This window comes from Aptenodytes forsteri, unplaced genomic scaffold (assembly GCF_000699145.1).
Source record: "Aptenodytes forsteri isolate BGI_AS27 unplaced genomic scaffold, ASM69914v1 Scaffold23, whole genome shotgun sequence".
NCBI classification, from domain to species: Eukaryota; Metazoa; Chordata; class Aves; order Sphenisciformes; family Spheniscidae; genus Aptenodytes; species Aptenodytes forsteri.
This window is the reverse complement of record NW_008796043.1, coordinates 588,637-604,275: the sequence shown is the minus strand read 5'-3', so window position 1 is coordinate 604,275 and position 15,639 is coordinate 588,637. Positions and strand designations below refer to the sequence as shown.

General features: G+C 42.2%; 1 protein-coding gene across 1 annotated transcript in view; it reads left to right on the top strand.

Annotated features, from left to right (window-relative positions):
* The window catches only part of LOC109279658 (chloride channel protein C-like), a 210,823-nt gene that overhangs the window by 3,232 nt on the left and 191,952 nt on the right, over window positions 1–15,639 (top strand). Inside the window, exons 3-7 of the mRNA XM_019473736.1 lie at window positions 2,746–2,826; window positions 3,788–3,963; window positions 6,082–6,174; window positions 9,164–9,407; window positions 12,820–13,014. Coding sequence (XP_019329281.1) covers window positions 2,746–2,826; window positions 3,788–3,963; window positions 6,082–6,174; window positions 9,164–9,407; window positions 12,820–13,014 — 789 coding nt within the window. The remainder of the gene's footprint in view (window positions 1–2,745; window positions 2,827–3,787; window positions 3,964–6,081; window positions 6,175–9,163; window positions 9,408–12,819; window positions 13,015–15,639) is intronic.

The window sequence follows — 15,639 nt, the reverse complement described above, 5'->3', positions numbered from 1 at the left end:
TTCCCCCAGCTTTATATGCTGAGCATGACGTCATATGGTATGGAATATCCCTTTGGTCAGTTGGGGTCAGCTGTCCCTGCCATGTCCCCTCCCAACTTCTTGTGCACCCCCAGCCTACTCGCTGGTGGGGTGGGGTGAGGAGCAGAAAAGGCCTTGGCTCTGTGTAGGCGCTGCTCAGCAGTAACTAAAACATCCCTGTGTTATCAACACTGTTTTTATCACAAATCCGAAACATGGCCCCATACTAGCTTCTATGAAGAAAATTAACTCTACCCCAGCCAAAACCAGCACAGCAGGATATCAAGCAAAAGGTGGCAGGAAGCTCCTCACAAAACTCAAACATAAACAGGAAGCACACAAGAGGTGGAAGCAGTGACAGGTGACCCAGGAGGAATACAGAGACACTGAGTGTGCAGGGATGGGGTTAGGAAAGCCAAAGTGCACCTGGAGTTGAATCTGATAAGGGATGTTGAAGGGCAACAAGAAAGGAAGGAGGTTTCTACAGGTACATCAGCAACAAAAGGAAGACTAGGAAAAACATGGGCTTGTTGAACTGGGTAGGTGACTTGGTGACAAAGGACTTGGAAGAGGCCAAGGTACTCGATGCCTTCTCTGAGGGACCTGGCTGATGTCATTGTGAAGCCACTCTCAATTACCTTTGAAAGGTCATGGCAATTGAGGAGAGGTTCCTGAGGACTGGAGGAAGCCAGTGTCACTCCTGTGTTCAAGAAGGACAAGAAGAAGGATCCAGGGAACTACAGGCCAGTCAACCTCATCTTGACCCCCGGGAAGGTGATACAGCAAATAATCCTGGAAACCATTTCTGACCATATGAAGGACAAGAAGGTGATTGGGCATAGTCAGCATGGATTTACAGCGGATAACAACCTTCTAGAATGAGATGACTGGAGCAGTGGATGTTGTTTATCTTGACTTTAGCAAGGCTTTCATCGCTGTCTCCCATAACATCCTCATAGACAAACTGGTGGTGTATGGGTTAGATAAGTGGACAGTGAGATGGATTTAAAACTGGCAGAACTGCTGGGCTCAAGGCACTATGATCAGTAGCACAAAGTCCAGCCAGAAGCTGGTCACCACGGGTGTACCCCAGGGGTCAATACTGGGGCCAAACACTGTTGGATATCTTCCCTAATGACCCGGATGATGGGGCAGAGTGCACCCTCAGCAAACTTGCAGACAAAAGCAAAACTGGAAGGAAGCAGTGCTTGATAGACCAGGTGATTGCGTTGCCATTCAGCCAACAGCCTCCTAGACTGCATTAGGAGGAGTGTTGCCAGCGGGTCGAGGGAGGTGATCCTTACTCTCTATTCAGCACTGGCTAGGCCACATCTGGAGTACTGTGTCCAGTTCTGGGCTCTCCAGTACAAGGGAGACATGGATGTGTCCTCCACTATTCTGTGAAATCAAGATAATGGAATAATGCTGCCAACTGCTGAAGGACAGATCTCAATTACTTCACAGAAATGCAAGGGAAGACTTGGTCTGTGGAACAGATGGAGGCTGAATATATCAGAAGGAATATCCAAGAAATGAACAAGTTTATGCTTTCCAGGAGGAAAGCATATATCATGCTCTTGGAATATTATTTCCCTGGGGTTTCTTATATACAAACTATGCGTATGTTTATAAAATATATAAACAGTGGATGAGTACACATGCATATATGTATATATGCATTTGTATGTATATACATGCATGTGTGTATATATACACACTAAAGTATAAATAAAGAATATATAGAAAGAAACCACAGGTTGACTCCAGGGCATCACAACAACCGTTACACACACTGTGGGTCATGTTGTATTATAAAATTTGTCCTATTGTATTAAACTAATACAGAAGGGCAGGAGGTAAGCTCTCACAGGCTCTGACATCAGTACAAACATGTAATTCCTGCTCTGGAAGACCTTCTCATCTAAACACCTCCTTCAGCTGCGGATGAGCAAAACTCATTTTCGTGCATTTTGCTTTGCTGTTTGGCTGTGCAGCACGATGCGCTTACAAAAGCCTTGGTGGGACATGCTGCCGGGAAGGCTGCGGTGGCTGGCTGTAACACTGTGACCTCAGAAATGCAAGGGATGTGTTTGACCTACACACATGACAAATCACAGCTGAGCGCTGTGGAAGGCGGCAAAGTATGTGGGAGCTGAGGAATTCTGGAGAGAGCACAGCTGCGGTCAGCCCAAGCACGAACAAACAAACCGAAAACCCAGGGAGACTGAAACGTGTTTTTTAAATGTGAGAAGGCCTAGTATGAGAGATGTCCTTTTGGTTAAAATAAAGCAGGAGAGAGCTTCCTCACGTATATTCTGTCTACTAATAATAGCTGCAAATTCATAAAAGTAATTACTGATGTAAGACTTTGAAGCCTCCATTCAGGCAAAATGTCTCCTGAAGACAGCATTTAGTGTGTTCTTGTGCATGTTCTTAAGGTCCTTTAACTCTGCTTGTGACCTGAAAAGAGCCTTGATGAGTAACAACATATGCTTTATAGTGTTTTTAGAGATGGGCGAGAAGTCGTAGAAAAAAAACATGACTCTGAAAGTCATCATTCACCTTACCATTACTCACTCCTGTCCTTCTGAAGAGCCTGCACTGCTTGTTTTGGGTTTTCCCTATGGTACACCTTCTGCCTGCAGAAATCTGTGGGACAGAAGATCATTGAAAAGCGGGACCTGGTCTGTGGGTGCCGATGTAGTAATCTGTTTGTCAACCGGACAGGATGGCAACATCCACATGACCTGGCTGTGTGCACTTGGGTCTGGACTGGCCATGGTGGTTCTCTCTTCAGGCTCAGTGCTGGTAAGTGTTACGTCTCCTACGCAATAAGCCCATACCGCTGTGATAAACCAAATCTCTTGCTCTTCCAAATACTGGTTAATTCAGTATTTTATTTAAAAAACCCCTCTATCATACAACCCAATTGGAGCGGTCTTTCTTGGCCTTCAGCCTAAAGCTGGATTCCACCGCCCATAACTTGTATAAAAGTGTCTGGGGTGAAATCAGTGGTGGTGGCGATGCAATTTACACTTAGCATGTGGTGTTTATAAAATAAATACAAGTGGCAGCTGGTGTAACTTATGAAAACTCGGTGTTTGGAAGGGGCCTAAGCCAAAGACCATCAGTCCATATAAAAGTTACTGTTGGTTTTAGATTGATCTTTTAGCTGTGCTAAAAGCCCAGATCAGTACTTTTACGAGGCAGCAAGGCTAAAACATTGAGCCTTTCTGTCATTTACTGTCCCGCTGTGTTCAATTTGATTATAGACAGGCAATTAACAGCATAGGTGAGAGAAAAAGTGAATGTTTTACTGAACTTACCCTGAAATCCAGCAACAGTAGGAAAAGGGAGCTTGCTGTTATACAGGTAATAACTGACCAGTTTTAAGCTATCTAAAGTCTGAACTGACTGGACAAATCACGCAGGTTCACACGTACACCCTGCCTCGCAGACAGTCTGTGCAAAGACAAGAGGCTGGTTGACTTTGGGTATCGGGGGGGATGGCAGGGGCCCTCATCAGTTGTTTTCTTCTCTCATTACCCCCAGTACACATATAGCAACACTGTTGGGAGCTTGAATTTTTGTGCATAGCCAGTAGTTATATGCATATCTACATCGCCTGTTAATTCTGGGAAAGATTGTTCATGAACAGAGCAAGATGAGGGCTGGACTTTAAAAACGTGTCCATAGACGCACCTAACACATCAACATGTAATGATTGTTGACTCTGTTTCTCTTTTTTTTTTTTTTTCCTCCTTTGCAGTTCTTTTGCCCAGCAGGTTCACCATCTGGCTTGCCAGAAATCATTGGGTATTTGAATGGCACTTCTATTCAACATCTTTTTAACATCAAGACCTTTTTAGGGACATTCGTCTCATGCGTGCTGGCTGTAGCCTCCGGGCTCTTCTGTGGGCCAGAAGGTCCCATGATCCATTTGGGGTAAGAAATAGCAGACAAAAGTTAAAGCTATCAGGCTGAGGGTATGGGTTTGCAATGTCTGTCTTGGTGGCAGCGCTGGCTTAAAAAATACCCTGCATTGAGAGCTCTTTTCACCTGTGCTCTTCCCCTCCTTTGCATTAGCACAACTATTCATGCCATGCAGTGAAGAAAAACATTTTTTCACTGCGTGTTTTAAATACTGGCTTGGTTCCCTAGTACGATTCCCCTTGAGGCTCAGCAAGCAGTTATCTGGACAATTGCAGTCAGTTTCGTTTCTCAAAAGCAACTTGTCCCGCAGCTATGGCCTGCCGGCTGCTTTGCATCTCGCATAACCGCTTTTACCTATGCAAAGTCTGTATAAAAATAAAGCCAGTCTCAAGTGGCTGCGCACAAAAGGGGCAACAATTTTGCAGCCACCTGCAGAAGTGCTGTAAGTGGCTGTGCAAGGCGCACAATGATGGACAGCCAGGCCCTTGGGGTCCATGTTTCCAGCTTACAAACACGGCAGCTGCCGATGCCAGCTAAGGGCGACCACAGAAACCAGGCGCTGCTTTGCAAGCTCTGCAGATGGCAGATTGCAAGTCAGGTTGGAGCTGCTTGTTGTTCATGCAGTAGTGTAATACTATGTTTCCAGGTAGGGAAAAGTAGGCTTTATAGTCTTTTTGAAGGATAATGTTTTTATCCCCCCTTGCTATATACAAAGAAAGAGAATCCCCATCACCCTATTTTGGTCCGGGGCCTGGTGAGAAGGGGAGAGGAGGGTTGCCCAGTCCTGCTCTGTAAGTCAGAGTGGTTCTTAAAATTTACTATGTTGCAATACAGCCAAACTTAGTAACTGCAGGCCAGATTTTGGGCTTTGCTGTTTTGGTAAGTGACATCATTTCCTTTATTCACCGCTTAGAGGAGAATCCTGCTGCACTTTATTACCATTATTAAACCGTATCTTGAGTAGAGATGGTAAAATTGGTCTCTGCTAATACGATATAGATAATTTGTTGGCTGGTTTGCTGTTCTATTTCTGATCATTTTGGTTTTGGAAAGTATTCACCCTTGAGGTTTGTTCTCTTCCTCTTCACCGCCCTGACCAAACCTGTCCTCCTCCCCACCACCCTTTCACATTTTCTGTTACTCCATGGATTTATCTTTATTTATTTATTTGCATGGAGGTGCAGCACCCTAGGGGATGACTCAGCTGTTCAAAAATAGGAGCGCATGGTTAGTCAGAGGCAGCCACAAACCTTCCAGACAATGATTACCAAGGTTTAGCTCTCCCTTTAGGTTTCTTTTGTTTTCTTTGCTTTCAGACATTTGTCTCCAGGAGCTCAGAGACTGCAGCTGTGATTTTTTTTTTCCTTTGTGCTGGGTTGGTAACAGTGATGCACGAGCCAAAGAATTGAATCATATTTCCATGAAGAAAGTCAGCACGGTATTAACGTGATACCTTTTCAAAACATAGGAATTAAGAGCTAGTTTTATTTAATTTAGCTGGAACCATCCACCATTTTTATTAAACATAAACACACGTAAGTTGCTAAAAACCTCTGAGAGATTCGTTAAGGCTCCTAATTTAAGTCTTGTAGAAAGGTCTTCCAAGATTACACAATGAATAGACTTTTCATTTCACTAAGGGTTTGGATTGGGTTTTTTTCCCTTTTAAATGTAGTTTGAAGTGTTGCCTGGGAACACACTGTAATAATTTAAATCATTACACATCTTCTGTTAGTAGTAGGGCTGTTCTGACTGCCATGGTCATTAACCTGGGAACAGATGATTGAAACGATGGGCTATAGACTGATGTGTCACCACACTTGGGCAGACATTAACATGCAGTTCTTCAAAAGGCGTTTCATGGTCTATCATCACAACGCTCCTTGCAAAAGAGACACTTAAGTCTCTGAGTCAAGAATCTGAAAGTCTTTAATAGTCTCCTGCTTTATGTCAACGGGACTTTGCATATTTAAAAGACGTGTTCAACATTTTCCATGTTTAAATCTGTTGAAACCCATCTAGCTTTGCTGCTGCGCGCTGGCTAAGGCTCTGTCCTCCCCTGCCTTTAAACCGTGGCTGATTTACGAATAATTTACCAAAAGAGTGCTCTCAATTATACATCACTTTTAGCGCTCTCCTGGGTTGTGGCCTGAGCCAGCTGCAGTCGGACACCCTTGGCGTCCACCTCCCGATCTTCACCAGGTTTCGCAATTCAGCTGATAAGTAAGTGATGGGCAGAGCTGTGAGGCTCTCGGGGGACCACCCCGCCGCCCGCCCTCAGCACCCCGGGGGTGTCCAGTGAGTCTCTGGCGAGCCCGTTGCATCTGGAAGGGAAATGGAGATGCTGCTCCAGCAATCTTTCAGCCTTCCTGCTGCTTGTCAATTTGGAATGGGGAAAAAGCCACCCACTCTAATTAAAAGAAAGTTGTTTAATTAAACAACTTTAAAGTTCTTTAATTAAAAGAAAGTTCACAAGTTGTTTTACTGAACGCTTGTGAAATACTACATTAATACTGAAGGCTTTTTCCCATTGCCTTCTGGGTTGTATGAGGGAGAAAAATGCAGGATTTTTAGACACAGGCTTTATCCTCAAATTAACGATGCTGGCCCAGGAAAAAAGGGATGATGGGGATTGCACAATGTGTACAGGGGGCCCTTGCTTTATTTGTCTAGTTTTGAAAAAGTAAATTGTGACACTTTTTTAATCTGTCTCTTCGCTGCTCATACGTGTCTGTGAGATAACTCTGGTAAGCTCTCTCTTGTGAACAGTTCTACTGAAATTAATGAGATTAGTTTCCAGAAAAAGAAATTATAAACCAGTTTATGTCTTCTGGGTGGTATTTATTGTCATGTTGACATACAAAACCCCATACAATACTGGGTTTTTTTTTCTAAAGCAAGGAAAAAAAGAAGGACTCCCATGTGTTAATTTCCTAAAGAAATACAAAGAATTCAAATGAACAGCCACTGTGAACTATCTGTAGCTTAAAAGACAATCAAACAGCACCAAAGGGAAGATACAGGATCTCCTTTGCCTTTAGGCTTTTAAGATCAGTCATTTAAGTAAATCTGAGACATGCTAGTTAAACAAAGTGTTAGTCATGGAAGAAATCGGCAATTGCAGTAAGAGAAGCAGCGAGCACTTTTGTTTTTCTCTGCAGGATCCAGTTATAGTATAATTAGAAAAAAGCATTAGCTTGCAGTCAGGAACCATCCTGGGAGAGACAGGTTGTGTAGAAGTCCCCTTCACAGAGAGGGTTGTTGGTGAGCAGCAGAGACAAGTTTCAGTTTAAGCGAGACCTTGCTTCTTTACAAAGACCAGGATGAAAGACTCCCACTCCCTGGTATCTTTTGGAGTTATTAAGTAGGCTCAAGAGATGTACCCTCTCCAAGTACAGTCACAGGTAGAGCAGTAACTCAGCAAGCATTAGGACGTTGAAGGATCTTAAGACATCCCTCCATCGGGCAGCTGTAACGGATGTGTTATAATATCATTGTTGATACTACTGGTGGGACACGTAGCACGTACAACTGACTAGAGCAAGAAGTTGGAGACGTCCAAGCAAAGCTCGCCCAGCTTTTACTGCGGCGTGCAGTACCTTTTGAGTTCCCTGCTGGTGGAAACAATGTCGCTGTGAAGATACAACGTGTAAGTAAAAATCCATGCACAAGATTGTCTAACTCAGCATTTGTGAGTTGGGAAATATCAGACATGAAGTTGCCTGTGTAGCTTTACTGGTGGGCTTTGTTAAGGTCTTTGACACATGAACTTTCTAATCTTTTCCCTTATTTTCTGTCCATCATCCTCACTGCCACCCATCTTTGTACTGATAAAATTTGTGGACACCACAGAGAAGTCAAAAGGGCCCCCTAATGTTTGGAGATTACTCTGATCTGTTGGGTTATTTTTGCTGAGAACTTGGCATTTCTTAATATTAAAAATACTCAAGTGTTTTGTATACTTGTTGACTTCAGCTAGTACGGAATGCTCAGCATTTCTGCAAATTATCCCTGAGGTCTCAGGTAGCACATCCAGAGGATGCAAGTTTTATAAGCTGGTGAGCACTAGTGATTAGTGCATTATATGTGTCAGCATCACCCCAGTATCCCCCACAAAGGCTGGACTTGAATCGAATTTTCCAAGGCAGAATTCAAGCATAATTTTATTTCCTCTTTCTATATACTTCCCTCTGTTTTGCATATTGTGGCCTTCTGTAAAAATGTAACATTTGTCTGATGCAGGATGTTGTTTTCATATAATGAAATGGGTGCTTTGGAAAGAAAATTATGTTGTGTGTAGGAAAATAAATAATAATAAATGTATAAAGGAAGACTGTCCATTAATGCCTTTCTTTACAACACTATAAGTATTCTTCTTTTTTTCTTTCTTCTTTTTCTTTCTTCTTTTTCTTTCTTCTTTTTCTTTCTTCTTTTTCTTTCTTCTTTTTCTTTCTTCTTTTTCTTTCTTCTTTTTCTTTCTTCTTTTTCTTTCTTCTTTTTCTTTCTTCTTTTTCTTTCTTCTTTTTTCTCCTTTTCTTTTCTTTTTTCTTTTCTTCTTCTCTTTTCTTCTCTTTTTTTCTTTTTTCTTTTTTTTTCTTCTCTTTTCTTCTCTTTTTTTTTTTCCCTCTTTACTGGAACTGGCTCACAGTGCAGATCTGTGCCATTTGAGCTCCTAGTGAAGCTTACAGCAACAGAAGTTTGTTGCTTTTCAGGGTGTATGTGAGCTCCACACCTTTACAGGGAGGGAGACAAGGCATGTATGTTCCCCTTGGATTTCTCAGACATCTACAGACTGAGGCGGCATGTTGAGCCTACAGGCTCCAGGGCTGTACTCTCATTCTCTAGTGAATCCCAAACTTTCTTATCTTTTTTCCCTGCAGTATTTCACCCCTGTGACTGCACTGCTTCCAGGGTGTGAAGTGGCACGTCTGCCTGGCGTTAGGCTGGTTGGCGCTAGTTCAGCAGCTCACTGGCATGGCGCAGTGGTCCCCGCACGATGTTGTAGGATTGAGGGTTTTGTCAAGGCCAGAGGTCAAGACGGACAGATCTGAACTCAAATCCTAGAGATGCACTATAATAACCCCACAATAAACCAGCAGGTCTTTAAATTCAGCCTCATAAACCCAGCTTTGGCTGTTGATGGTGTTTATGGAGGGTTTTTGTTTCTGTTTTTTCCCCATTACCCGAATTTTGACTCTTCTACCTGTTGCAGGCGCAGTTTCATTACGGCTGGCGCAGGAGCAGGGATAGCTTCAGTGTTTCGTGCCCCCATCGGCGGGCTCTTGTTCACATTAGAAGAAGTGTCTTCGTTCTGGGACATCAGGCTGGCCTGGCAAACCTTCTTCTGCTGCTTGATGGCTACCTTCACCACGGATTTACTGTCCTCTTCTCTCTATGGGTTTGTTTACAGAGGTCATTTTGGATTTTTTGAAGCAGAGAAAAGAATTATATTTTGGGTACGTACTGTGTGGGTGTGGGAGGAAACAGATGCAGGATTTTAGGCTTGTCTTTTTCAGCATGTTGCTGGGGGAGTAGCGGGGAAGGGGGACGGAGAAGGGGAAAGGATGGTATATGTACAATTATCAGATCAGTGGATATGGAAACCTTCACGCTTTACATCTGGTTATCACTTAGATACAACACAGAGTTGTTTTGTTCTGAATGAAAGCGAACAAATAGACAAAGCATCTACTGTTTCCTTATTAGCTAATCTTATAAGTTATTAAGATAACTTTCTGTATTGGTGCTGGATAGGAGAGGGATACTTCGAAGTAAAGGAAAAAGCAGAGAAGCTCTTAAATAGGGTGTCCTCTCCTGTAGCTGGCTTGAGCTCTCCGTTGTTGCTGCAGGTATTGCTGTACTGTACCCCTGTTCCTTGGTGCTTACAGATTAAACATTTGAAAACATATAATCGCTGTTTGTTCCTGGTTGCACAATGGAGGTGACCTTCAGCCTCAGCTACCTTTACTTTATTCCTTCCAGCACGACACAACCTTGATCTTTGAATTTTACCTTGTGTCCACCTAAAAATAGTTGCTTTTACTATCATGTCTTTTGCTCATTTTTATTGCAAGACGATTCAATATCTATGTGCAAGTATCATGATCTTCACTTCTTCTTGCCTAAATAATCCTTCTTTATATTTGACTTGAAGATAAATTAGAGAGCTAGAAATAAAACCCTGGTCTTCTGAATCCCAGTCCACTTTTTGCTACTAAGTATATTTTTCCTAAGGTAATTCCCCGATCACTTTCATTGACCTCTGAATTTCTTCTGGCTTGTATCTCTCTAGCAATGCAGAAACCAGAGATTATGGTATTGTCCACACACAGGCATGCCTTGGTTGGGAAAATGGGCAACATTTTTTTGTGTGCATGGTGACTGATATAATGATTTTGCATATGCTATGCAAAAGTATTTGGGGTGTATTTGCTTTACCACAAGTTTAGCTGGGGCAAACGGAAAAGACATTGGTTTTCAACCCAAATCCTTTTTGTAGACCGACTCATAGTGCAGTCCCCCAAACAGTTGCAGTGACACAACCAAGAAGATAAAAATTTGTGGCGGAAATGTGAGACTACGTGGACAGGGAAGAGGTCAGGCCTTCTGAAGCCAGATTCATTGCTGAAGCCAAAGTATTGTGTAATGAACAGCTGCATGCACAGGGGAGAGTGGATTCACTTCAATTGCTATTTTACAATAAGCATTGCTCTTTTAACACTCCTTTCAGGATGTTTTATGAAAGGAGCGGTGGATTCTGTCTCCTTCTATCTTCTCTTAGTGTCATTAGACGGAAAAGCTAGCTAAAATTATTATCAACATGACTTCTGGCAGGGTTCAATAGTTTTTGGCTCTCAGTGTGGTACAGATAACCAGAAACATTTTCATTTCACTGAACACAGGGCTCAGGGGAAATTTTGCTTCTTTCATGTTTTGTGGCATTAACCAACACAGTTTACAGCGGATAAACTCTGAGTTGAAAGCTTGTGGGTTATGTTTCTCAAGAAAACTATTTGTTTTCTTTAGTTTCATTCTACCTAGCATAATGTTACAAGAGGAATTTATTGTACTCCAGAGCATGAAATTTTCGGGAAGCTTCACTTTATTTTTACGTAGACCATTGGAATATTTGTGAAGGTGAAACTTGCTCTGTAGGTAACAGATTTTTCTTGATGACTGGCCAAAGCCTGTAGTTGATACTACAACAAAAACAAACAATACACTGTGCCACCTTTCATTCCCAGCGTGTGGAGCACTCACTTGACTTTACCTTTATTGCCACACGCATGCGGTGTAATGTGCATATATTACTTTAAAACAAACATCTCAGTATATCTTTCCCTTAGGTAAAATGGAGGTAGGGAGAGAAAACAATAAAACCATGTATGTCCATTTTTAGTTTTAATGCAGGATTGGAATTAAGTAGAATATAATGCAAGATATTTGGATCCTGCAGTAAATAAAACAGAATTTTTCTACTTCAAATTAAGCTACTTCTCTCTGAATTTCCACATCTTAAACATTAGAGCTCTTTAAATCCTTTGGAAAAGGATGGATTTTCTTGCAGCTATTGGTACAAATAGCATTATTAAAGTTTTGCTTAGTACATAGAGTACCTACGTATGTGATGGTTGTAGGCCTGATTATAAGGCACGCTACACCTTAAGTCTCTCCCTGCTCCCTGCAAGTGTACCCCGCAGGTGTTGGGCTTCTTGTGCCTGGGCACGGCTGCTGGGATTCTCCCTCTTCCAGACCCGGTTTCTCAGTCTGCAGCACCCTGTGGACCAACTGTTCAAGCTTGGCTGGATTTTGACCCTGGCATTCCTCCTCTCAGGAAATACCACCAGTGTTTAGTACAGCCACCCGGTGGATTTGTTGAAGTCTAGGCTAGTTGTAGCAAGAATAAGATTAAGGGTCAAGAAGAAGAGGAGGAGGAGGAAGAAAAAAGAGTTTGAACAGTAAGAGGGGCTGCGCACTTGCTCAAGCAATTTAAGGAAGGCTGGCAGTTTCTCCGATCCGTTACCCCCAAGATTATACCAGTTTAGGTTTTTTTGCAGGCAACCCTTGTCATATGCCTTTAGTCCTTCTTGCCAGGTAGCTTTTTGAGCATTTCATGACCTCTTACTCTGTCCAGATCCTAATCTTGACAAAAAGCTGTGTAACTCTATGCCTGGGCTAAGGAAATAATATCCTCACAGCTTTTAATAGATTGCCACCGATCTGTTGATCCCTTTTTGTTGGCTGGAAGATAAATTAAAACATGATATGGCTCTCATCCTTGCTGCCTGTTGAGGAATCAAGCAGAAAATTCAATTAGTATTCCAGCTGCCAGACTGTATTCTGCGTTTATGATTTGTTGTTCTGCAATTTGTTCCAGATCAGCATCAATTTTCACAGTTTTACTTAAATAAATTTACTTATAAATGATCTCAATGCGTATGGATGCAGGTTGACACTTAATAAAGGAACTTTCCCAAATTATGATGTAGATACAGACACAGTGAGCAAAGCTCTGGTTCAGCAGTCTCTTTTGAAGTGTTCATTAAGGCCAATATGTCATGTTATTTGGATGTAACCTGAAGTGCTGAGTGCTTGTGGTAACTGCAGTGCATCATAGAGGTTTCTGCTATGTGTGCCAACACCAGTGTCTACCTGCTGGCTCCACTCCTGTGAGGTGTGTGAGAAGAGTACACCATCTCTCATGAGATCAGCTTTAAATTAATTAGCTGAGCTCCCTAAACCGCAAGGAAAGATTTATTTCCTGTATGGAAATTACTTTGTGGTATCAGGTTTTGTAAGAGAGGGTGCAATATTTCATGTCACTGGCAGGATGTTCAGAACATTTTTTTTCTCCTTTCTTTGACTCAGGTTAAGAACTTGCTGGACATGAACGTCTTGGCCTTCGTTCCAACCATCCTCCTTGGAATGCTTGGAGGTCTTCTGGGAGCTCTCTTTGTTTCCCTAAATATAAAGATTAATAAATTACGTATGCAGTTCTTTAATTCAATTCCAAAATTATCCCTTAGAAAAACAAGCAAGCTGTTGGAAACTGTGCTTATCCTTGTAAGTAAATAATATGGTTCTCTTGATTATATAATATTTACAGTGGCTAATGAGGACAGGTCATAAATTGGCTGGATGGAAAAGTGGATCTCACCTGCCGGTACTTGATAATGTGCAACAGAGTTACAGCAAACATGGATTTCCAAAGTACATATAAGTATTTAAAGTTGGTGGGTACATAAGACTGGAAAAGACATGGTTTGTTTTGTTTTGTTTTTTAATGTTTTTTAATGTTTGAAGTATTTTACCTATAGAGTTGCTCTCCCACTGCTTCTCTACTCCGATGATACTACATCAACTTAGTGACATGTAGCAGGAGATCTCTGCCTGTTGTGAGAAGAATAGATGCATGAAGAATCAATGTTGTAGAGGGTTTAAAAGTTATGGATAGGTATAGAAAACTTTCTGGAGTTAATTATGTATCATCATGTATGTATGGAGTTAACTAAGTCAGTTATCCCTAGTTGTTACTGATGGAGGTCAGCCTGGAGCCTCAGATGTCTTGATAAGGCATGATGGGGCCATTTTACCTCTAGGCTTTGGAGTTTCCATTTGGCATTTTGAGGCTTTGGAGAGGGTCATGCCATTGGAACGAAAAGGGTAGAGACAAAAGGTTCCCATATTTTGAACATTTTCAAAATTTTCAATTTTATGCTTTGATTATAATTTAACTATGTTGTTAAATGTGGAGGAAGGAAACCTTCAGAGCTTTTCTACTGCATTTTTAGTAAATCGTGCAAATTTGGGTTTCTCTGCAAGCTTCTCTAGTGAATACCTGCTTGACATAATTTTTCTTTTTTCCCACCATTTTTGAGGAAGTCTTTCTGAGGAGTTTTCAGTCCTTTTTAAGTATTGAGATGACCTTTCTTTAGGGAAATTGGTGCACACCAAAGCCCCTTTCTTCTGCCCTCTCTTAGGCAGACTTACCAGTATGTTTTATGCGTGCTACATATATTTTTTTATATATCCTATTGTATATTTTCTCTTTCCTCCCTCTTGGAGAGAGGGTTGCTCAATTGTAGACCAACGGGTTGGCCATATAGATGCTCTCCTCCCATCAGCCCAGACATGCCTTCAGCAGCCTCTACTCCGAGCCAACAAAAGGTCATAAGCTTCAGGGAAAAGCATCGCCTTGGCTCGCATCAGCAACCCGGATGATACTGGGAGGAAAACAGTTAGTATTTTAAATAAGAAAAGAGAAACTTTTGGAGCTAAAAGTGTGAATAACCATAGGTTGAGGCAGACAGTCAGTTCTCTGCAAGCTCTCCACAGATTGGTACAGAGATGCGCACGTTTCCCATAGGTTGCACTATTTTTCCTCTCCATAGGGTCAGAAAGAGTACATTTCGTTTAGTCCTTGAAAGCTGTTGCATGCTATGGCAGTCCAGCTCCTCCTCCTCCTCCTCCTAGTCCCGCTCGTTGCTCAGAGGAGCATCCTGCTTGTTGGGTTCTCTGTGGGCACATCAGAGGTGAAATCTGACCTCCGGTAGGAGGAAGAGGAGGAGGAGGGATCCCGTGAGCGGACTGTGCTGGAGCCGGCCCATGCCGTCGATGACAACTGGATTTTAGCTCCTCTTAGCGGCAGGATTACGGCTTTTCAGTTTGCAGCCGTGTTTGTTCAGCATCTCGCTGAGGGGAGACACCTTGAGGAAGCTCACTTGAAGCTTTTTGCTTCCACGTTTGAAGGAGTGGGTAAGGTAGGCAGGGAAAACCGGGTTTCCTCAGCTCTAGGGAGAGTCTTTCCACTGCCCAGGCTTCTTTCGTTGTGCTACAAATTTGCTCCCAGGTCTTGCAAAGGATTCGGGACTTCGTGCTGTTGAGCACTGCGATGAGACATCCTAACAGAAATCCAGTTTTCAGACCAGCAGGATGAGGAGTGGTGTCCCATGTGTGACTCCCATTAGTCCTGTGTAAACTCCACGGTTTCCAAAGGACCTCTGGTTGTGAGAGGTCAGGTTTGTAACAGTTATTATTTTAACAATTTGGAGCCGGAGCTCGGTGTTTGATAGCCGCTTCCCCTACTATTAGGAAAGGTTTGGCTTTCTCATAGTACACTACAAAAACCTTGCATAAACTACTTAAACACATAAAACCCACATAGTTCCTTATTACTTTTCAGAAAAAAATCCCAAACCCCAAGCCACAACATAAGCCAGGAAGACCCAGCATGTTAGAAGGTATTATAGGATTAAACTTAAGATCAGCTAGCAAAGATTTAGTGTCAGATGTAAAGAAAACGCCTCCTAAGAGTTATTTTACATTGTTTAGGAGTGGTGCCTTACTGACTCCAAAAGTTCATGGAGCCGTTAGCACCTTGCCAGATCATACCTGAAACTGGGAGAACAGCGTGTGTTTTGTAGGGCTATAGTGCTTACAAGAGCTTTTCTGTTTATATATTTTTGTCTTCATCCTCTAAATTTTTTTTTAAATACTGTTTTTTTACATTAACTTTGTAGCATGAACTCTATTCAGATTGTTTTTCCTTTTTATTAGCTCTAGGAGGTCCTGCTCAGGTCACAGTCCTTATTTTATTATGACTTGGCAACAAAAATGGCAGGAAAGAAACTGTTTGATCTAAGAGAGAACCATACAATTTTTTTTTTTTTTTTTTTTTTTTTTAAACAC